At 41.8% G+C, this 24,022-nt stretch overlaps 1 protein-coding gene across 9 annotated transcripts in view; it reads right to left on the bottom strand.

Moving 5' to 3' along the window:
- LOC125241253 (titin-like) overlaps positions 1 to 24,022 on the bottom strand; it is a 153,591-nt gene that overhangs the window by 17,401 nt on the left and 112,168 nt on the right. For 3 of the 9 annotated variants that reach the window (XM_048149626.1, XM_048149628.1, XM_048149625.1), the window contains one exon: positions 482 to 23,467. In XM_048149626.1, the coding sequence (XP_048005583.1) occupies positions 482 to 23,467 (22,986 nt within the window). The remainder of the gene's footprint in view (positions 1 to 481; positions 23,468 to 24,022) is intronic. The other 6 variants (XM_048149632.1, XM_048149631.1, XM_048149630.1 and 3 more) reach the window with 6 other exon arrangements.

Below are 24,022 nucleotides of genomic sequence, written 5' to 3' on the forward strand. Positions count from 1 at the left end.
TAAACGCTCTATCTTCGCCGTTAATATAACGTACTTGGATATTCTGGAAATTTTCAGGACTTTCCTGCACGAACCTAGCAGTCTCAAATGTGTGTGTCAAATAGTGGTGTTATAGTGTCATATGTGTATTCTTGTGTAGTGTGTACTGTTGAGATAAGTGTGTTATAGTCTACTTGTTTTGTGGTGAGTTGTGGGATTATTGGTGTGCTATCATTACATGGTAGTTTTGTAGTTTCAACGTCGCCGATGTCAGATCGCACTTCAACGTATTCAGAAAATTCCTCTACGATCCTACTATTTTGAAGTGTGTGTGTATCGAATTGAGGTTTGGTGGTGTCACCTGTCTGTTCATGAGTGGTGTGTACAGATATGATAGGTGTTATGTCGCCTACTTGCTCAGTGGTTATTTGTGTGGTTTCTAAGAGTGGTCCCGTATACCGCTTGATGATTCTCTTTATAATTTTCTTAGTGACTAACTTACCTTCAGGCCTCGTTTGAATCTCTTCTACAATGTCTTCTGGTAGCTCGATGGTCTCTTCTGGTGTTGCTTGTTCTTCGGTTGGTTCTTTGACGACCGTCACTGTTGTAATGGGTTCTTCGCCCTCCTTTTCAATAGTTGTTATCTCAGTAACCGGTTCTTTAGGCCCCTTTTTGATAACGCGTTTAGTAGTTTTCATCTTTATAACATCACCAGTTTCAGTTCGTACTTGCGTGATTTCTACATTTTCAGGAGCTTCTTCTACGACCTTAGAGTGTTTGGGTGTGTGAGTGTTATAGAAAGGTGTAGTTGTGTCATCTGTAATTTTTTGTGTTGTGTGTACTAGTATGATAGGTGTTTCGTCATCTACTAAAACTACCGTTTTCATCTTTTTAACGTCACCAGTTTCAGTTCGTACTTGCGTTATTTGTACTTTTTGAGGAGCTTCTTCTACGACCTTAGCGTGTTTGGGTGTATGTGTGTTATCGAAAGGTGTAGTTGTGTCATCTGTAATTTCTTGTGTTGTGTGTACTGACATGATAGGTGTTTCGTCATCTACTTGTTCAGTGGTGATTTGTGTAGTTTCTGTAAGTGGTCCCTTCTTACACTTTATGATTCTCTTTGTAGTTTTCTTAGTGACCGACTTACCTTCAGGCGTCGTTTCTGTCTCTTCTGCCACCTCTTCTGGTAGCTCGATGGTCTCTACTGGTGTTGCTAGTTCTGCGGTTGGTTCTTCGATGACCGTCACTGTTGTAATGGGTTCTTCACCCTCCTTTTCAATAGTTGTTATCTCAGTAACCGGTTCTTTAGGTCCCTTTTTGATAACGCGTTTAGTAGTTTTTATCTTTTTAACATCACCAGTTTCGGTTCGTACTTGCGTGATTTCGACCTTCTCAGGAGCTTCTTCTACGACCTTAGCGTGTTTGGGTGTGTGTGTGTTATCGAAAGGTGTAGTTGTGTCATCTGTAATGTCTTGTGTTGTGTGTACTGATATGATAGGTGTTTCGTCATCTACTTGTTCAGTGGTGATTTGTGTAGTTTCTGTGAGTGTTCCCTTCTTACGCTTGATGATTCTCTTTGTAGTTTTCTTAGTGGCAGACTTACCTTCGGGCGTCGTTTTTGTCTCTTCTGCCACCTCTTCTGGTAGCTCGATGGTCTCTACTGGTGTTGCTAGTTCTTCGGTTGGTTCTTCGACGACCGTCACTGTTGTAATGGGTTCTTCGCCCTCCTTTTCAATAGTTGTTATCTCAGTAACCGGTTCTTTAGGTCCCTTTTTGATAACGCGTTTGGTAGTTTTTATCTTTTTAACATCACCAGTTTCGGTTCGTACTTGCGTGATTTCGACCTTCTCAGGAGCTTCTTCTACGACCTTAGCGTGTTTGAGTGTGTGTGTGTTATCGAAAGGTGTAATTGTGTCATCTGTAATTTCTTGTGTTGTGTGTACTGATATGATAGGTGTTTCGTCATCTACTTGTTCAGTGGTGATTTGTGTAGTTTCTGTGAGTGGTTCCTTCTTACGCTTTATGATTCTCTTTGTAGTTTTCTTAGTGACCGACTTACCTTCAGGCGTCGTTTGTGTCTCTTCTGCCACCTCTTCTGGTAGCTCGATGGTCTCTACTGGTGTTGCTAGTTCTTCAGTGGGTTCTTCGACAACCGTCACTGTTGTAATGGGTTCTTCACCCTCCTTTTCAATAGTTGTTATCTCAGTAACCGGTTCTTTAGGTCCCTTTTTGATAACGCGTTTGGTAGTTTGTATCGTTTTAACATCACCAGTTTCGGTTCGTACTTGCGTGATTTCGACCTTCTCAGGAGCTTCTTCTACGACCTTAGCGTGTTTGGGTGTGTGTGTGTTATCGAAAGGTGTAGTTGTGTCATCTGTAATTTCTTGAGTTGTGTGTACTGATATGATAGGTGTTTCGTCATCTACTTGTTCAGTGGTGATTTGTGTAGTTTCTGTCAGTGGTCCCTTCTTACGCTTTATGATTCTCTTAGTAGTTTTCTTAGTGACCGACTTACCTTCAGGCGTCGTTTGTGTCTCTTCTGCCACCTCTTCTGGTAGCTCGATGGTCTCTACTGGTGTTGCTAGTTCTTCGGTTGGTTCTTCGACGACCGTCACTGTTGTAATGGGTTCTTCGCCCTCCTTTTCAATAGTTGTTATCTCAGTAACCGGTTCTTTAGGTCCCTTTTTGATAACGCGTTTCGTAGTTTTTATCTTTTTAACATCACCAGTTTCGGTTCGTACTTGCGTGATTTCGACCTTCTCAGGAGCTTCTTCTACGACCTTAGCGTGTTTGGGTGTGTGTGTGTTATCGAAAGGTGTAGTTGTGTCATCTGTAATTTCTTGTGTTGTGTGTACTGATATGATAGGTGTTTCGTCATCTACTTGTTCAGTGGTGATTTGTGTGGTTTCTGTGAGTGGGCCCTTCTTTCGCTTGATGATTCTCTTTGTAGTTTTCTTAGTGACCGACTTACCTTCAGGCGTCGTTTGTGTCTCTTCTGCCACCTCTTCTGGAAGCTCGATGGTCTCTACTGGTGTTGCTTGTTCTTCGGTTGGTTCTTCGACAACAGTCACTGTTGTAATGGGCTCTTCGCCTTCTTTTTCGATTGTTGTTATCTCAGTTACCGGTTCTTTAGGTCCCTTTTTGATCACACGTTTCGTGGTTTTGACCTTTTTAACATCGCCAGTTTCAGTTCGTACTTGAGTGACTTCGACCTTCTCAGGCGCTTCTTCTACCACCTTAGCGTGTTTGGGTGTGTGCTTGTCATCGAATGGTGTAGTAGTGTCATCGGTAATGTCTTGTGTTGTGTGTACTGATATGATAGGTGTTTCGTCATCTACTTGTTCAGTGGTGATTTGTGTAGTTTCCGTGAGTGGTCCTTTCTTACGCTTTATGATTCTCTTTGTAGTTTTCTTAGTGACCGACTTACCTTCAGGTGTCGTTTGTATCTCTTCTACCACCTCTTCTGGTAGCTCTATGGTCTCTACTGGTGTTGCTTGTTCTTCGGTTGGTTCTTCGACAACCGTCACTGTTGTAATGGGCTCTTCGCCTTCTTTTTCGATTGTTGTTATCTCAGTTACCGGTTCTTTAGGTCCTTTTTTGATCACACGTTTCGTCGTTTTGACCTTTTTAACATCGCCAGTTTCGGTTCTTACTTGAGTGACTTCGAACTTCTCAGGAGCTTCGTCTACGACAATAGCGTGTTTGGGTGTGTATTTGTCATCGAAAGGTGTAGTTGTGTCATCTGTAATTTCTTGTGTTGTGAGTACTGATATGATAGGTGTATCATCATCAATTTGTTCAGTGGTGATTTGTGTGGTTTCTGTGTGTGGGCCCTTCTTTCGCTTGATGATTCTCTTTGTAGTTTTCTTAGTGACCGACTTACCTTCAGGCGTCGTTTGTGTCTCTTCTGCAACCTCTTCTGGAAGCTCGATGGACTCTACTGGTGTTGCTTGTTCTTCGGTTGGTTCTTCGACAACCGACACTGTTGTAATGGGCTCGTCGCCTTCTTTTTCGATTGTTGTTATCTCAGTTACCGGTTCTTTAGGTCCTTTTTTGATCACACGTCTCGTCGTTTTGACCTTTTTAACATCGCCAGTTTCGGTTCTTACTTGAGTGACTTCGACCTTCTCAGGGGCTTCGTCTACGACAATAGCGTGTTTGGGTGTGTATTTGTCATCGAAAGGTGTAGTAGTGTCATCTGTGATTTCGTGTGTAGTGTGTACTGCTACGATAGGTGTATCATCATCAATTTGTTCAGTGGTGATTTGTGTGGTTTCTGTAAGTGGGCCCTTGCGCTTGATGATTCTCTTTGTAGTTTTCTTAGTGACCGACTTACCTTCAGGCGTCGTTTGTGACTCTTCTGTCACCTCTTCTGGTAGCTCGATGGTCTCTACTCGTGTTGCTTGTTCTTCGGTTGGTTTTTCGATAACCGTCACTGTTGTAATGGGTTCTTCACCCTCCTTTTCAATAGTTGTTATTTCAGTTACCGGTTCTTTAGGTCCCTTTTTGATTACGCGTTTTGTTGTTTTTATCTTTTTGACATCACCAGTTTCGGTTCGTACTTGCGTGATTTCGACCTTTTCGGGAACTTCCTCTACGACCATAGCGTGTTTAGGTGTGTGTTTGTCATCGAAAGGTGTAGTTGTGTCATCTGTTATTTCTTGTGTTGTGTGTACTGATATGATAGGTGTATCATCATCAGTTTGTTCAGTGGTGATTTGTGTGGTTTCTGTGAGTGGGCCCTTCTTTCGCTTGATGATTCTCTTTGTAGTTTTCTTAGTGACGGACTTACCTTCAGGCGTCGTTTGTGTCTCTTCTGCAACCTCTTCTGGAAGCTCGATGGTCTCTACTGGTGTTGCTTGTTCTTCGGTTGGTTCTTCGACAACCGACACTGTTGTAATGGGCTCGTCGCCTTCTTTTTCGATTGTTGTTATCTCAGTTACCGGTTCTTTAGGTCCTTTTTTGATCACACGTCTCGTCGTTTTGACCTTTTTAACATCGCCAGTTTCGGTTCTTACTTGAGTGACTTCGACCTTCTCAGGGACTTCGTCTACGACAATAGCGTGATTGGGTGTGTATTTGTCATCGAAAGGTGTAGTTGTATCATCTGTAATTTCTTGTGTTGTGAGTACTGATATGATAGGTGTATCATCATCAATTTGTTCAGTGGTGATTTGTGTGGTTTCTGTGTGTGGGCCCTTCTTTCGCTTTATGATTCTCTTTGTAGTTTTCTTAGTGACCGACTTACCTTCAGGCGTCGTTTGTGACTCCTCTGCCACCTCTTCTGGTAGCTCGATTGTCTCTACTGGTGTTGCTTGTTCTTCGGTTGGTTCTTCGACAACCGTCACTGTTGTAATGGGTTCTTCACCATCCTTTTCGATTGTTGTTATTTCTGTTATTGGCCCTTTAGGTCCCTTTTTGATTACGCGTTTTGTAGTTTTTATCTTTTTGACATCACCAGTTTCGGTTCGTACTTGCGTGATTTCGACCTTTTCGGGAACTTCCTCTACGACCATAGCGTGTTTAGGTGTGTGTTTGTCATCGAAAGGTGTAGTTGTGTCATCTGTTATTTCTTGTGTTGTGTGTACTGATATGATAGGTGTATCATCATCAGTTTGTTCAGTGGTGATTTGTGTGGTTTCTGTGAGTGGGCCCTTCTTTCGCTTGATGATTCTCTTTGTAGTTTGCTTAGTGACGGACTTACCTTCAGGCGTCGTTTGTGTCTCTTCTGCAACCTCTTCTGGAAGCTCGATGGTCTCTACTGGTGTTGCTTGTTCTTCGGTTGGTTCTTCGACAACCGACACTGTTGTAATGGGCTCGTCGCCTTCTTTTTCGATTGTTGTTATCTCAGTTACCGGTTCTTTAGGTCCTTTTTTGATCACACGTCTCGTTATTTTGACCTTTTTAACATCGCCAGTTTCGGTTCTTACTTGAGTGACTTCGACCTTCTCAGGGACTTCGTCTACGACAATAGCGTGTTTGGGTGTGTATTTGTCATCGAAAGGTGTAGTTGTATCATCTGTAATTTCTTGTGTTGTGAGTACTGATATGATAGGTGTATCATCATCAATTTGTTCAGTGGTGATTTGTGTGGTTTCTGTGTGTGGGCCCTTCTTTCGCTTGATGATTCTCTTTGTAGTTTTCTTAGTGACCGACTTACCTTCAGGCGTCGTTTGTGACTCCTCTGCCACCTCTTCTGGTAGCTCGATTGTCTCTACTGGTGTTGCTTGTTCTTCGGTTGGTTCTTCGACAACCGTCACTGTTGTAATGGGTTCTTCACCATCCTTTTCGATTGTTGTTATTTCTGTTAATGGCCCTTTAGGTCCCTTTTTGATAACGCGTTTTGTAGTTTTTATCTTTTTGACATTACCAGTTTCGGTTCGTACTTGGGTGATTTCGACCTTTTCGGGAGCTTCTTCTACGACCTGAGCGTGTTTAGGTGTATGTTTGTCATCGAAAGGTGTAGTTGTGTCATCTGTGATTTCTTGTGTTGTGAGTACTGATATGATAGGTGTATCATCATCAATTTGTTCAGTGGTGATTTGTGTGGTTTCTGTAAGTGGGCCCTTCTTTCGCTTGATGATTCTCTTTGTAGTTTTCTTAGTGACGGACTTACCTTCAGGCGTCGTTTGTGTCTCTTCTGCAACCTCTTCTGGAAGCTCGATGGTCTCTACTGGTGTTGCTTGTTCTTCGGTTGGTTCTTCGACAACCGTCACTGTTGTAATGGGCTCTTCGCCTTCTTTTTCGATTGTTGTTATCTCAGTTACCGGTTCTTTAGGTCCTTTTTTGATCACACGTTTCGTCGTTTTGACCTTTTTAACATCGCCAGTTTCGGTTCTTACTTGAGTGACTTCGAACTTCTCAGGAGCTTCGTCTACGACAATAGCGTGTTTGGGTGTGTATTTGTCATCGAAAGGTGTAGTTGTGTCATCTGTAATTTCTTGTGTTGTGAGTACTGATATGATAGGTGTATCATCATCAATTTGTTCAGTGGTGATTTGTGTGGTTTCTGTGTGTGGGCCCTTCTTTCGCTTGATGATTCTCTTTGTAGTTTTCTTAGTGACCGACTTACCTTCAGGCGTCGTTTGTGTCTCTTCTGCAACCTCTTCTGGAAGCTCGATGGACTCTACTGGTGTTGCTTGTTCTTCGGTTGGTTCTTCGACAACCGACACTGTTGTAATGGGCTCGTCGCCTTCTTTTTCGATTGTTGTTATCTCAGTTACCGGTTCTTTAGGTCCTTTTTTGATCACACGTCTCGTCGTTTTGACCTTTTTAACATCGCCAGTTTCGGTTCTTACTTGAGTGACTTCGACCTTCTCAGGGGCTTCGTCTACGACAATAGCGTGTTTGGGTGTGTATTTGTCATCGAAAGGTGTAGTAGTGTCATCTGTGATTTCGTGTGTAGTGTGTACTGCTACGATAGGTGTATCATCATCAATTTGTTCAGTGGTGATTTGTGTGGTTTCTGTAAGTGGGCCCTTGCGCTTGATGATTCTCTTTGTAGTTTTCTTAGTGACCGACTTACCTTCAGGCGTCGTTTGTGACTCTTCTGTCACCTCTTCTGGTAGCTCGATGGTCTCTACTCGTGTTGCTTGTTCTTCGGTTGGTTTTTCGATAACCGTCACTGTTGTAATGGGTTCTTCACCCTCCTTTTCAATAGTTGTTATTTCAGTTACCGGTTCTTTAGGTCCCTTTTTGATTACGCGTTTTGTTGTTTTTATCTTTTTGACATCACCAGTTTCGGTTCGTACTTGCGTGATTTCGACCTTTTCGGGAACTTCCTCTACGACCATAGCGTGTTTAGGTGTGTGTTTGTCATCGAAAGGTGTAGTTGTGTCATCTGTTATTTCTTGTGTTGTGTGTACTGATATGATAGGTGTATCATCATCAGTTTGTTCAGTGGTGATTTGTGTGGTTTCTGTGAGTGGGCCCTTCTTTCGCTTGATGATTCTCTTTGTAGTTTTCTTAGTGACGGACTTACCTTCAGGCGTCGTTTGTGTCTCTTCTGCAACCTCTTCTGGAAGCTCGATGGTCTCTACTGGTGTTGCTTGTTCTTCGGTTGGTTCTTCGACAACCGACACTGTTGTAATGGGCTCGTCGCCTTCTTTTTCGATTGTTGTTATCTCAGTTACCGGTTCTTTAGGTCCTTTTTTGATCACACGTCTCGTCGTTTTGACCTTTTTAACATCGCCAGTTTCGGTTCTTACTTGAGTGACTTCGACCTTCTCAGGGACTTCGTCTACGACAATAGCGTGCTTGGGTGTGTATTTGTCATCGAAAGGTGTAGTTGTATCATCTGTAATTTCTTGTGTTGTGAGTACTGATATGATAGGTGTATCATCATCAATTTGTTCAGTGGTGATTTGTGTGGTTTCTGTGTGTGGGCCCTTCTTTCGCTTTATGATTCTCTTTGTAGTTTTCTTAGTGACCGACTTACCTTCAGGCGTCGTTTGTGACTGTTCTGGCAGCTCAATGGTCTTTTCTGGTGATGCTTGTTCTTCGGTTGGTTCTTCGATAACCGTCACTGTTGTAATTGGCTCTTCGCCTTCTTTTTCGATGGTTGTTATCTCAGTAACCGGTTCTTTAGGTCCCTTTTTGATAACGCGTTTGGTAGTTTTTATCCTTTTGACATCACCAGTTTCGGTTCGTACTTGCGTTATTTCGACCTTTTCGGGAGCTTCTTCTACGACCTTAGCGTGTTTAGGTGTGTTTTTGTCATCGAAAGGTGTAGTTGTATCATCTGTTATTTCTTGTGTTGTGTGTACTGATATGATAGGTGTATCATCATCAATTTGTTCAGTGGTGATTTGTGTGGTTTCTGTGAGTGGGCCCTTCTTGCGCTTGGTGATTCTCTTTGTAGTTTTCTTAGTGACCGACTTACCTACGGGCGTCGTTTGTGACTCTTCTGCCACCTCTTCTGGTAGCTCGATGGTCTCTTCTGGTGTTGCTTGTTCTTCGGTTGGTTCTTCGACAACAGTCACTGTCGTAATGGGTTCTTCACCCTCCTTCTCAATAGTTGTTATTTCAGTTACCGGTTCATTAGGACCCTTTTTGATTACGCGTTTTGTAATTTTTATCTTTTTGACATCACCAGTTTCAGTTCGTACTTGCGTTATTTCGACCTTTTCGGGAACTTCTTCTACGACCATAGCGTGTTTAGGTGTGTGTTTGTCATCGAAAGGTGTAGTTGTGTCATCTGTTATTTCTTGTGTTGTGTGTACTGATATGATAGGTGTATCATCATCAATTTGTTCAGTGGTGATTTGTGTGGTTTCTGTAAGTGGGCCCTTCTTGCGCTTGATGATTCTCTTTGTAGTTTTCTTAGTGACCGACTTACCTTCGGGCGTCGTTTGTGACTCTTCTGCCATCTCTTCTGGTAGCTCGATGGTCTCTTCTGGTGTTGCTTGTTCTTCGGTTGGTTCTTTGACAACAGTCACTGTCGTAATGGGTTCTTCACCCTCCTTTTCAATAGTTGTTATTTCAGTTAACGGTTCTTTAGGTCCCTTTTTTATTACACGTTTTGTAGTTTTTATCTTTTTAACATCACCAGTTTCGGTTCGTACTTGCGTGATTTCGACCTTTTCGGGAACTTCTTCTACGACCATAGCGTGTTTAGGTGTGCGTTTTTCATCGAAAGGTGTAGTTGTGTCATCTGTTATTTCTTGTGTTGTGTGTACTGATATGATAGGTGTATCATCATCAATTTGTTCAGTGGTGATTTGTGTGGTTTCTGTAAGTGGGCCCTTCTTGCGCTTGATAATTCTCTTTGTAGTTTTCTTAGTGACCGACTTACCTTCGGGCGTCGTTTGTGACTCTTCTGCTACCTCTTCTGGTAGCTCGATTGTCTCTACTGGTGCTGCTTGTTCTTCGGTTGGTTCTTCGACAACCGTCACTGTCGTAATGGGTTCTTCACCCTCCTTTTCAATAGTTGTTATCTCAGTTACCGGTTCCTTAGGTCCCTTTTTGATTACGCGTTTTGTAGTTTTTATCTTTTTGACATCACCGGTTTCGGTTCGTACTTGCGTGATTTCGACCTTCTCAGGTGCTTCCTCGACTCTTTTTGCTTTCTCATGTGAGAGTTTTTCATCAAAAGGTGTAATTGTGTCGTGTGTTATTTCTTCAATAGTGTGTACTGACACGATTGGTGTTTGGTCATCTTCTTGTTCAGTGGTCATTTGTGTAGTTTCTGAGATTGGTCCCTTCTTACGCTTAATGACCCTCTTAATCGTTTTCTTCTTAATCGTCTTACCTTCAGGAGTAGTTTCGGTCTCTTCAGCTACTTCTTCTGGCAGTTCCACGGTCTTAATTGGTTTTGGTTGTTCTTCTTCTGGCGCAGGAGTAACAGTGACTGTTGTGATGGGCTCTTCGCCTTCTTTTTCGACAGTTGTTATTTCGGTTACTTCATTCTTGGGACCCTTTTTGATGACGCGCTTAGTAGTTTTTACCTTTTTGACTTCACCAGTTTCTGTGCGAACCTGGGAGATTTCCACTTTTTCAGGTTCCTCCTCGATGATTTTAGCGTTGTCATAAAGTTGTGTGTTCTCGAATGGAATGACTGTGTCATCTGTGAATTCTTCGCTTGTGTGTACTGAAATGATTGGTGTTTTGTCGTCTTCTTGTTCAGTGGTGATTTGTGTGGTCTCTGTGATTGGTCCCTTCTTTCGCTTTATGATCCTCTTAATAGTTTTCTTTTTAATCGTCTTACCTTCAGGAGTAGTTTCGGTCTCTTCAGCTATTTCTTCCGGCAGTTCCACGGTCTTAATTGGTTTTGGTTGTTCTTCTTCTAGCGCAGGAGTAACAGTGACTGTTGTGATGGGCTCTTCGCCTTCTTTTTCGACAGTTGTTATTTCGGTTACTTCATTCTTGGGACCCTTTTTGATGACGCGCTTAGTAGTTTTTACGTTTTTGACTTCACCAGTTTCTGTGCGAACCTGGGAGATTTCCACTTTTTCAGGTTCCTCCTCGATGATTTTAGCGTTGTCATAAAGTTGTTTGTTCTCGAATGGAATGACTGTGTCATCTGTGAATTCTTCGCTTGTGTGTACTGAAATGATTGGTGTTTTATTGTCTTCTTGTTCAGTGGTGATTTGTGTGGTCTCTGTGATTGGTCCCTTCTTACGCTTAATGATCCTCTTAATAGTTTTCTTTTTAATCGTCTTACCTTCAGGAGTAGTTTCGGTCTCTTCTGCTACTTCTTCCGGCAGTTCCACGATCTCGATTGGTTTTGGTTGTTCTTCTTCTGGCGCGGGAGTAACAGTTACTGTTGTGATGGGCTCTTCACCTTCTTTTTCGACAGTTATTATTTCAGTTACTTCTTTTTTGGGACCCTTTTTGATGACGCGCTTAGTAGTTTTTACCTTTTTGACCTCACCAGTTTCTGTGCGAACCTGGTAGATTTCTATTTTTTCAGGTGCCTCCTCGATGATTTTAGCGTTGTCATAAAGTTGTGTGTTCTCGAATGGAATGACTGTGTCATCTGTGAATTCTTCGCTTGTGTGTACTGAAATGATTGGTGTTTTGTCGTCTTCTTGTTCAGTGGTGATTTGTGTGGTCTCTGTGATTGGTCCCTTCTTACGCTTAATGATCCTCTTAATAGTTTTCTTTTTAATAGTCTTACCTTCAGGAGTAGTTTCGGTCTCTTCAGCTACTTCTTCCGGCAGTTCCACGGTCTCGATTGGTTTTGGTTGTTCTTCTTCTGGCGCGGGAGTAACAGTTACTGTTGTGATGGGCTCTTCGCCTTCTTTTTCGACAGTTATTATTTCAGTTACTTCTTTCTTGGGACCCTTTTTGATGACGCGCTTAGTAGTTTTTACCTTTTTGACTTCACCGGTTTCTGTGTGAATCTGGGAGATTTGCACTTTTTCAGGTTCCTCCTCGATGATTTTAGCACTGTCATAAAGTGGTGTGTTCTCGAACGGAGTGACTGTGTCATCTGTGAATTCTTCGCTTGTGTGTACTGAAATGATTGGTGTTTTGTTGTCTTCTTGTTCAGTGGTGATTTGTGTGGTCTCTGTGATTGGTCCCTTCTTACGCTTAATGATCCTCTTAATAGTTTTCTTTTTAATCGTCTTACCTTCAGGAGTAGTTTCGGTCTCTTCAGCTACTTCTTCCGGCAGTTCCACGGTCTCGATTGGTTTTGGTTGTTCTTCTTCTGGCGCGGGAGTAACAGTTACTGTTGTGATGGGCTCTTCACCTTCTTTTTCGACAGTTATTATTTCAGTTACTTCTTTCTTGGGACCCTTTTTAATGATGCGTTTAGTAGTTTTGATCTTTTTAACGTCTCCAGTTTTTGTGCGAACCTGGGAGATTTTCACTGTTTCCGGTTCCTCCTCGATGATTTTAGCGTTGTCATAAAGTTGTGTGTTCTCGAATGGAATGACTGTGTCATCTGTGAATTCTTCGCTTGTGTGTACTGAAATGATTGGTGTTTTGTCGTCTTCTTGTTCAGTGGTGATTTGTGTGGTCTCTGTGATTGGTCCCTTCTTACGCTTAATGATCCTCTTAATAGTTTTCTTTTTAATAGTCTTACCTTCAGGAGTAGTTTCGGTCTCTTCAGCTACTTCTTCCGGCAGTTCCACGGTCTCGATTGGTTTTGGTTGTTCTTCGTCTGGCGCGGGAGTAACAGTTACTGTTGTGATGGGCTCTTCGCCTTCTTTTTCGATGGTTGTTATTTCAGTTAGTTCTTTCTTGGGACCCTTTTTGATGACACGCTTAGTAGTTTTTACCTTTTTGACTTCACCGGTTTCTGTGCGAATCTGGGAGATTTCCACTTTTTCAGGTTCCTCCTCGATGATTTTAGCGTTGTCATAAAGTTGTGTGTTCTCGAATGGAATGACTGTGTCATCTGTGAATTCTTCGCTTGTGTGTACTGAAATGATTGGTGTTTTGTCGTCTTCTTGTTCAGTGGTGATTTGTGTTGTTTCTGTAATGGGTCCCTTCTTACGCTTAATGATCCTCTTAATAGTTTTTTTCTTAATAGTCTTACCTGCAGGAGTAGTTTCGGTCTCTTCAGCTACTTCTTCCGGCAGTTCCACGGTCTCGATTGGTTTTGGTTGTTCTTCTTCTGGCGCGGGAGTAACAGTTACTGTTGTGATGGGCTCTTCGCCTTCTTTTTCGACAGTTATTATTTCAGTTACTTCTTTCTTGGGACCCTTTTTGATGACGCGCTTAGTAGTTTTTACCTTTTTGACCTCACCAGTTTCTGTGCGAACCTGGGAGATTTCTATTTTTTCAGGTTCCTCCTCGATGATTTTAGCGTTGTCATAAAGTTGTGTGTTCTCGAATGGAATGACTGTGTCATCTGTGAATTCTTCGCTTGTGTGTACTGAAATGATTGGGGTTTTGTTGTCTTCTTGTTCAGTGGTGATTTGTGTGGTCTCTGTGATTGGTCCCTTCTTACGCTTAATGATCCTCTTAATAGTTTTCTTTTTAATCGTCTTACCTTCAGGAGTAGTTTCGGTCTCTTCAGCTACTTCTTCCGGCAGTTCCACGGTCTCGATTGGTTTTGGTTGTTCTTCTTCTGGCGCGGGAGTAACAGTGACTGTTGTGATGGGCTCTTCACCTTCTTTTTGGACAGTAATTATTTCAGTTACTTCTTTCTTGGGACCCTTTTTGATGACGCGCTTAGTAGTTTTTACCTTTTTGACCTCACCAGTTTCTGTGCGGACCTGGGAGATTTCTATTTTTTCAGGTTCCTCCTCGATGATTTTAGCGTTGTCATAAAGTTGTGTGTTCTCGAATGGAATGACTGTGTCATCTGTGAATTCTTCGCTTGTGTGTACTGAAATGATTGGTGTTTTGTCGTCTTCTTGTTCAGTGGTGATTTGTGTGGTCTCTGTGATTGGTCCCTTCTTACGCTTAATGATCCTCTTAATAGTTTTCTTTTTAATAGTCTTACCTTCAGGAGTAGTTTCGGTCTCTTCAGCTACTTCTTCCGGCAGTTCCACGGTCTCGATTGGTTTTGGTTGTTCTTCTTCTGACGCGGGAGTAACAGTTACTGTTGTGATGGGCTCTTCGCCTTCTTTTTCGACGGTTGTTATTTCAGTTAGTTCTTTCTTGGGACCCTTTTTGATGACACGCTTAGTAGTTTTTACCTTTTTGACTTCACCGGTTTCTGTGCGAATCTGGGAGATTTCCACTTTTTCAGGTTCCTCCTCGATGATTTTAGCGTTGTCATAAAGTTGTGTGTTCTCGAATGGAATGACTGTGTCATCTGTGAATTCTTCGCTTGTGTGTACTGAAATGATTGGTGTTTTGTCGTCTTCTTGTTCAGTGGTGATTTGTGTGGTCTCTGTGATTGGTCCCTTCTTACGCTTAATGATCCTCTTAATAGTTTTCTTTTTAATAGTCTTACCTTCAGGAGTAGTTTCGGTCTCTTCAGCTACTTCTTCCGGCAATTCCACGGTCTCGATTGGTTTTGGTTGTTCTTCTTCTGGCGCGGGAGTAACAGTTACTGTTGTGATGGGCTCTTCGCCTTCTTTTTCGACAGTTATTATTTCAGTTACTTCTTTCTTGGGACCCTTTTTGATGACGCGCTTAGTAGTTTTTACCTTTTTGACTTCACCGGTTTCTGTGCGAATCTGGGAGATTTCCACTTTTTCAGGTTCCTCCTCGATGATTTTAGCGTTGTCATAAAGTTGTGTGTTCTCGAATGGAATGACTGTGTCATCTGTGAATTCTTCGCTTGTGTGTACTGAAATGATTGGTGTTTTGTCGTCTTCTTGTTCAGTGGTGATTTGTGTGGTCTCTGTGATTGGTCCCTTCTTACGCTTAATGATCCTCTTAATAGTTTTCTTTTTAATAGTCTTACCTTCAGGAGTAGTTTCGGTCTCTTCAGCTACTTCTTCCGGCAGTTCCACGGTCTCGATTGGTTTTGGTTGTTCTTCTTCTGACGCGGGAGTAACAGTTACTGTTGTGATGGGCTCTTCGCCTTCTTTTTCGACGGTTGTTATTTCAGTTAGTTCTTTCTTGGGACCCTTTTTGATGACACGCTTAGTAGTTTTTACCTTTTTGACTTCACCGGTTTCTGTGCGAATCTGGGAGATTTCCACTTTTTCAGGTTCCTCCTCGATGATTTTAGCGTTGTCATAAAGTTGTGTGTTCTCGAATGGAATGACTGTGTCATCTGTGAATTGTTCGCTTGTGTGTACTGAAATGATTGGTGTTTTGTCGTCTTCTTGTTCAGTGGTGATTTGTGTGGTCTCTGTGATTGGTCCCTTCTTACGCTTAATGATCCTCTTAATAGTTTTCTTTTTAATAGTCTTACCTTCAGGAGTAGTTTCGGTCTCTTCAGCTACTTCTTCCGGCAATTCCACGGTCTCGATTGGTTTTGGTTGTTCTTCTTCTGGCGCGGGAGTAACAGTTACTGTTGTGATGGGCTCTTCGCCTTCTTTTTCGACAGTTGTTATTTCAGTTACTTCTTTCTTGGGACCCTTTTTGATGACGCGCTTAGTAGTTTTTACCTTTTTGACCTCACCAGTTTCTGTGCGAACCTGGGAGATTTCTATTTTTTCAGGTTCTTCCTCGATGATTTTAGCACTGTCATAAAGTTGTGTGTTCTCGAACGGAGTGACTGTGTCATCTGTGAATTCTTCGCTTGTGTGTACTGAAATGATTGGTGTTTTGTCGTCCTCTTGTTCAGTGGTGATTTGTGTAGTCTCAGTGATTGGTCCCTTCTTACGCTTAATGATCCTCTTAATAGTTTTCTTTTTAATCGTCTTACCTTCAGGAGTAGTTTCGGTCTCTTCAGCTACTTCTTCCGGCAGTTCCACGGTCTCTATTCGTGTTGGTTGTTCTTCTTCTGGCGCGGGAGTAACAGTGACTGTGGTAACGGGCTCTTCTCCTTCTTTTTCGACAGTTGTTATTTCAGTGACTTCTTTATTAGGGCCCTTTTTGATGACGCGCTTAGTAGTTTTGACCTTTTTAACTTTTCCAGTCAGTGTGCGAACCTGGGAGATTTCCACTTTTTCAGGTTCCTCCTCAATGATTTTAGCGTTTTCATAAAGTTGTGTGTCCTCGTATGGAGTGACGGTGTCATCTGTGAATTCTTCGCTTGTGTGTACTGAAATGATTGGTGTTTTGTTGTCTTCTTGTTCAGTGGTGATTTGTGTAGTCTCTGTAATTGGTCCCTTCTTACGTTTTATGACTCTCTTAATAGTTTTTTTCTTAATAGTCTTACCTTCGGGAGTAGTTTCGCTCACTTCAGATATTTCTTCTGGTAGCTCTACCGCTTCTATTGGAGTTGGTTGTTTTTCTTCTCTCGCGGGAGTAACTGTGACTGTGGTAACGGGCTCATCTCCTTCTTTTTCGACAGTTGTTATTTCAGTGACTTCTTTCTTAGGGCCCTTTTTGATGACGCGCTTAGTAGTTTTGACCTTTTTAACCTCTCCCTTTTGTGTGCGAACCTGGGAGATTTCCACTTTTACAGGTTCCTCCTCGATGATTTTAGCGTTTTCATAAAGTTGTATATCCTCGAATGGAGTGACTGAGTCATCTGTGAATTCTTCGCTTGTTTGTACTGAAACGATTGGTGTTTTGTCGTCTTCTTGTTCAGTGGTGATTTGTGTAGTCTCTGTGATTGGTCCCTTCTTACGCTTAATGATCCTCTTAATAGTTTTCTTCTTAACAGTCTTTCCTTCAGGAGTAGTTTCGCTTACTTCAGATATTTCTTCTGGCAGTTCTAGCGCCTCGATTGGTTGTGGTTGTTCTTCTTCTGGTGTGGAAATAACTGTGACTGTTGTAACGGGCTCTTCTCCTTCTTTTTCGACCGTAGTTATTTCAGTTACTTCTTTCTTGGGCCCCTTTTTGATGATACGCTTGGTAGTTTTGACCTTTTTAACTTCCCCAGTTTGTGTGTGAACCTGGGAGATTTCCACTTTTTCTGGTTCCTCCTCGACGATTTTAGCGCTGTCATAAAGTTGTGTGTTCTCGAATGGAGTGACTGTGTCATCTGTGAATTCTTCGCTTGTGTGTACTGAAATGATTGGTGTTTTGTCGTCTTCTTGTTCAGTGGTGATTTGTGTTGTTTCTGTAATTGGTCCTTTCTTACGCTTAATGACCCTCTTAATAGTTTTCTTCTTAATAGTCTTACCTTCAGGAGTAGTTTTGGTCTCTTCAGCTACTTCTTCCGGCAGTTCCACGGTCTCGATTGCTTTTGGTTGTTCTTCTTCTGGCGCGGGAGTAACAGTTACTGTTGTGATGGGCTCTTCGCCTTCTTTTTCGACAGTTGTAATTTCAGTCACTTCTTTCTTGGGTCCCTTTTTGATGACGCGTTTAGTAGTTTTGACCTTTTTGACTTCACCAGTTTCTGTGCGAACCTGGGAGATTTCTATTTTTTCAGGTTCCTCCTCGATGATTTTAGCGTTGTCATAAATTTGTATGTCCTCGAATGGAGTGACTGAGTCATCTGTGAATTCTTCGCTTGTGTGTACTGAAACGATTGGTGTTTTGTCGTCTTCTTGTTCAGTGGTGATTTGTGTGGTCTCTGTGATTGGTCCCTTCTTACGCTTAATGATCCTCTTAATAGTTTTCTTTTTAATAGTCTTACCTTCAGGAGTAGTTTCGCTTACTTCAGCCACTTCTTCCGGCAGTTCCACGGTCTCGATTGGTTTTGGTTGTTCTTCTTCTGGCGCGGGAGTAACAGTTACTGTTGTGATGGGCTCTTCTCCTTCTTTTTCGACTGTTGTTATTTCAGTTACTTCTTTCTTGGGTCCCTTTTTGATGACGCGTTTAGTAGTTTTGACCTTTTTGACTTCACCAGTTTCTGTGCGAACCTGGGAGATTTCTATTTTTTCAGGTTCCTCCTCGATGATTTTAGCATTGTCATAAAGTTGTGTATTCTCGAGTGGAATGACTGTGTCATCTGTGAATTCTTCGCTTGTGTGTACTGAAATGATTGGTGTTTTGTCGTCTTCTTGTTCAGTGGTGATTTGTGTTGTTTCTGTAATTGGTCCCTTCTTACGCTTAATGATCCTCTTAATAGTTTTCTTCTTAATAGTCTTACCTTCAGGAGTAGTTTCGCTTACTTCAGCCACTTCTTCTGGCAGTTCGACGGCCTCGATTGGTTTTGGTTGTTCTTCTTCTGGCGCGGGAGTAACAGTGACAGTTGTAACGGGCTCTTCGCCTTCTTTTTCGACAGTTGTTATTTCAGTTACTTCTTTTTTCGGACCCTTTTTAATGATGCGTTTAGTAGTTTTGATCTTTTTAACGTCTCCAGTTTTTGTGCGAACCTGGGAGATTTTCACTGTTTCCGGTTCCTCCTCGATGATTTTAGCGTTGTCATAAAGTTGTGTGTCCTCGAATGGAGTGACAGTGTCATCTGTGAATTCTTCGCTTGTGTGTACTGAAATGATTGGTGTTTTGTCGTCTTCTTGTTCAGTGGTGATTTGTGTTGTTTCTGTAATGGGTCCCTTCTTACGCTTAATGACCCTCTTAATAGTTTTCTTCTTAATAGTCTTACCTTCAGGAGTAGTTTCGCTTACTTCAGATATTTCTTCTGGCAGCTCCACCGCCTCGATTGGTGTTGGTTTTTCTTCTTCTGGCGCGGGAGTAACAGTGACTGTTGTAACTGGCTCTTCGCCTTCTTTTTCGACCGTTGTTATTTCAGTTACTTCTTTCTTGGGGCCCTTTTTGATGATGCGCTTAGTAGTTTTGACCTTCTTTACTTCTCCAGTTAGTGTGCGAACCTGGGAGATTTCCACTTTTTCTGGTTCCTCCTCTATGATTTTAGCGTTGTCATACAGCTGTGTACTCTCGAATGAAGTGACTGTGTCATCTGTGAATTCTTCGCTTGTTTGTACAGAAATGATTGGTGTTTTGTCGTCTTCTTGTTCAGTGGTAATTTGTGTAGTCTCTGTGATTGGTCCCTTCTTGCGCTTAATGATCCTCTTAATAGTTTTCTTCTTAACAGTCTTACCATCAGGAGTAGTTTCGCTTTCTTCAGATATTTCTTCAGGCAGCTCCACCGCCTCGATTGGTTGTGGTTGTTCTTCTTCTGGCACGGTAGTAACAGTGACTGTTGTTACGGGCTCTTCGCCTTCTTTTTCGACAGTTTTTATTTCAGTTACTTCTTTCTTTGGGCCCTTTTTAATGATGCGCTTAGTAGTTTTGACCTTCTTAACTTCTCCAGTTAGTGTGCGAACCTGGGAGATTTCCACTGTTTCAGGTTCCTCCTCAATGATTTTAGCGTTGTCATAAAGTTGTGTGTCCTCGAATGGAGTGACAATGTCATCTGTGAATTCTTCGATTGTGTGTACTGAAATGATTGGTGTTTTGTCGTCTTCTTGTTCAGTGGTGATTTGTGTAGTCTCTGTGATTGGTCCCTTCTTACGTTTTATGACTCTCTTAATAGTTTTCTTCTTAATAGTCTTACCTTCAGGAGTAGTTTCGCTCACTTCAGATATTTCTTCTGGCAGCTCCACCACCTGGATTGGTGTTGGTTTTTCTTCTGCTGGCGCGGGAGTAACAGTGACAGTTGTAACGGGCTCTTCGCCTTCTTTTTCGACCGTTGTTATTTCAGTTACTTCTTTCTTGGGGCCCTTTTTGATGATGCGCTTAGTAGTTTTTACCTTCTTAACTTCTCCAGTTAGTGTGCGAACCTGGGAGATTTCCACTTTTTCTGGTTCCTCTTCTATGATTTTAGCGTTGTCATACAGCTGTGTACTCTCGAATGGAGTGATTGTGTCATCTGTGAATTCTTCGCTTGTGTGTACTGAAATGATTGGTGTTTTGTCGTCTTCTTGTTCTGTGGTGATTTGTGTAGTCTCTGTGATTGGCCCCTTCTTACGCTTAATGATCCTCTTAATAGTTTTCTTCTTAATAGTCTTACCTTCAGGAGTAGTTTCGCTCACTTCAGATATTTCTTCTGGTAGCTCTACCGCCTCTATTGGTGTTGGTTTTTCTTCTTCTGGCGCGGGAGTAACAGTGACTGTGGTAACGGGCTCTTCTCCTTCTTTTTCGACAGTTGTTATTTCAGTGACTTCTTTCTTAGGGCCCTTTTTGATGACGCGCTTAGTAGTTTTAACCTTTTTAACTTCTCCAGTTTGTGTGCGAACCTGGGAGATTTCTACTTTTTCAGGTTCCTCCTCAATGATTTTAGCGTTTTCATAAAGTTGTGTGTCCTCGTATGGAGTGACGGTGTCATCTGTGAATTCTTCGCTTGTTTGTACTGAAATGATTGGTGTTTTGTTGTCTTCTTGTTCAGTGGTGATTTGTGTAGTCTCCGTGATTGGTCCCTTCTTACGTTTTATGACCCTCTTAATAGTCTTCTTCTTAATAGTCTTACCTTCAGGAGTAGTTTCGCTCTCTTCAGATATTTCTTCTGGCAGCTCCACCGTCTCGATTGGTGTTGGGTTTTCTTCTTCTGGCGCGGGAGTAACAGTGACAGTTGTAACGGGCTCTTCGCCTTCTTTTTCGACAGTTGTTATTTCAGTTACTTCTTTCTTGGGGCCTTTTTTGATGATGCGCTTAGTAGTTTTGACCTTTTTAACTTCTCCAGTTAGTGTGCGAACATGGGAGATTTCCACTTTTTCGGGTTCCTCCTGTATAATTTTAGCGTTTTCATACAGCTGTGTACTCTCGTATGGAGTGACTGAGTCATCTGTGAATTCTTCGCTTGTATGTACTGAAATTATTGGTGTTTTGTCGTCTTCTTGTTCAGTGGTGATTTGTGTAGTCTCTGTGATTGGTCCCTTCTTACGTTTTATGACTCTCTTAATAGTTTTCTTTGCAATAGTCTTACCTTCGGGAGTAGTTTCGCTCACTTCAGATATTTCCTCTGGCAGCTCCACCGCCTCAATTGGTGTTGGGTGTTCTTCTTCTGGCGCGGGAGTAACAGTGACTGTTGTTACGGGCTCTTCGCCTTCTTTTTCGACTGTTTTTATTTCAGTTACTTCTTTCTTGGGGCCCTTTTTAATGATGCGCTTAGTAGTTTTGACCTTTTTAACTTCACCAGTTTCTGTGCGAACCTGGGAGATTTCCACTTTTTCTGGTTCTTCCTCAACTATTTTAGCCTTGTTATACAGCTGTGTACTCTCGAATGGAGTGACTGAGTCATCTGTGAATTCTTCGCTTGTGTGTACTGAAATGATTGGTGTTTTGTCGTCTTCTTGTTCAGTGGTGATTTGAGTCGTCTCTGTAATTGGTCCCTTCTTACGCTTAATGATCCTCTTAATAGTTTTCTTCTTAATAGTCTTACCTTCAGGAGTAGTTTCGCTTACTTCAGATATTTCTTCTGGCAGCTCCACCACCTGGATTGGTGTTGGTTTTTCTTCTTCTGGCGCGGGAGTAACAGTGACAGTTGTAACGGGCTCTTCGCCTTCTTTTTCGACAGTTGTTATTTCAGTTACTTCTTTCTTGGGGCCCTTTTTGATGATGCGCTTAGTAGTTTTGACCTTCTTAACTTCTCCAGTTTGTGTGCGAACCTGGGAGATTTCTACTTTTTCTGGTTCCTCTTCGATGATTTTAACCTTGTCATACAGCTGTGTACTCTCGAATGGAGTGACTGAGTCATCTGTGAATTCTTCACTTGTGTGTACTGAAATGATTGGTGTTTTGTCGTCTTCTTGTTCAGTGGTGATTTGTGTAGTTTCTGTAATTGGTCCCTTCTTTCGTTTTATGACCCGTTTAATAGTTTTCTTCTTAATAGTCTTACCTTCAGGAGTAGTTTCGCTTACTTCTGCTACTTCTTCTGGCAGTTCTACGGTCTCTATTGGTGTCGGTTTCTCGTCTTCCGGCGCAGAAGCAACAGTGACTGTTGTGATGGGTTCTTCGCCTTCTTTTTCGATGGTGGTTATTTCAGTGACTTCTTTTTTAGGACCCTTCTTGATCACGCGCTTAGTAGTTTTAACCTTTTTAACTTCACCTGTTTCTGTACGAATCTGAGAAATTTCAACTTTTTCGGGTTCTTCTTCGATGAATTTAGCGTTGTCGTATGGTTGTGTAGTTTCGAATGGGGTGACTGTGTCATCTGTTAATTCGTCACTTGTGTGTACTGAAATGATTGGTTTTTCGTCGCCTTCTTGTTCAGTGATAATCTGTGTAGTTTCAGTAATAGGTCCCTTCTTTCGTTTTATGACCCGCTTAATAGTTTTCTTCCTAATAATCTTACCTTCAGGAGTTTTTTCATTCACTTCAGATATTTCTTCTGGCAGCTCCACCGCCTCGATTGATGTTGTTTGTTCTTCTGTCGCAGGTGCAATAGTGACTGTTGTAATGGGCTCTTCGCCTTCTTTTTCTATCGTAGTTATTTCAGTCACTTCTTTTTTGGGACCCTTCTTGATGACGCGCTTAGTAGTTTTCACCTTTTTAACTTCACCTTTTTCTGTACGAATCTGAGAAATTTCCACTTTTTCTGGTTCCTCCTCGATGATTTTAGCCGTGTCATATAGTTGTGTATTATCGAATGGAGTGACCAGGTCATCTGTAAATTCCTCACTTGTGTGTACTGATATAATTGGCGGTAGGTCGCCTTCTTGTTCCGTGGTGATTTGTGTTGTTTCTGTAATTGGCCCCTTCTTACGCTTTATGATTCTTTTTACAGTTTTTTTCTTAATCGTCTTGCCTTCAGGCGTAGTTTCGCTCATTTCTGCTACTTCTTCTGGTAGTTCTATTGTTTCAATGGGTTTTAGTTGCTCTTCTTCCGGCGCGGATGTTACAGTGACTGTTGTGATGGGCTCCTCACCTTCGTTTTCGGTGATAGTTATTTCAGTTACTTCTTTTTTAGGGCCTTTTTTGATGATGCGCTTAGTGGTTTTGACCTTTTTCACTTCTCCAGTTTCGGTACGAACCTGGGAGATTTCAACTTTTTCTGGTTCTTCCTCGATTATTTTAGCATTTTCATAATGTTGTGTGCCCTCAAATGGCGTGGCAACGTCATCAGCTTGTTCGAGTTGAGTATGTGTCGAGACTGTAATATCACCTATTTTGTCGGTTACGATTTGAGTTGTTTCGGTTTTATCACCTTTGGTACGTTTAGTTTTTTTCTTTATTGTCTTCCTTTTTATTATTTTGCCTTCTGGTGTTGTAAACTCTTCTAATGTTATGTTTTCTGGTGATTCTGTAGGCATACGTTTCTCTGTTTCTTCTGCTGCGACTTGGGTTTGGAATGGTGTAGTTGTGTCTTCTGTTACCTCCTCTATTTCAACCTGTGATTCTGATATGGGCACATGCAAATAATCATCAGGTGATTCGATGGTTCCTCTTGCAGTATCCTTAACGGGAGTATAATCAGTATCTTCAAATTCTTCTATGTCAACCTGGTGATGTTGAATTCTTGGATGTTTATCTATGTCATCATCGTCCAATTTTTCTTCTATTACTACGTCGTTGTCCATTGAATCTTGTAATATTTTTTTCTTTTTTCTTATTATAGTTCTCTTTGTTTTGGTTTGTATTGTTTCTCCATTTGGAGCTTGTGTGAACTTGGTTACAATTTCTTCAGTTTCCTCTGTGTCAGATATTTTAGGTGAGCTTTGTCTGTTGTCGGTATGTTCTGAAAGGTGTTCTTTGATTATTTTGGATATTGTATTTATTCTTTGTGGGTTAAAAAGTTAGTATAAGAGCAATCGAATGATATTGTCGTATTATGATTATCATTTAAGTTGTAATGATGGCTCAGGAACTTTTAAACTCATTGAGTGATTGAGTCAGTTCGAGATAAGTTGGTAACTATTTTGTCAGCCTCGCCGGTGAAAATGTCACATTTCAATGAAATTATGACTTTTTTAAGCCTGGCAAAAAGAGCAGTTAACCAGTTATTAAATTCGTTGCCAACTTATTTTGGCCTGACTCAACTCGTATCCGATATTCGCCCAGAGGAATCGTATAGGTACCATAGTCCATAGGTCTAAACGGGCTTACTGTAGCCCCGTCACGGCAATAACCTGTCAGATCTTCGATTCTGTTACTTTCGTGTTATATTATGACTGACAGGCCATGGCCGTGCGGCAGACTGATCGCCAGAAGCCCAAATAAACAACCATAGAAAGTAAATAAAATAAGTAGGTGTCATATTGCATGTTTTTAAATTTAATGTTGTACGAGGGCT

This window comes from Leguminivora glycinivorella, chromosome Z (genome assembly GCF_023078275.1).
Source record: "Leguminivora glycinivorella isolate SPB_JAAS2020 chromosome Z, LegGlyc_1.1, whole genome shotgun sequence".
Classification (NCBI taxonomy): Eukaryota; Metazoa; Arthropoda; class Insecta; order Lepidoptera; family Tortricidae; genus Leguminivora; species Leguminivora glycinivorella.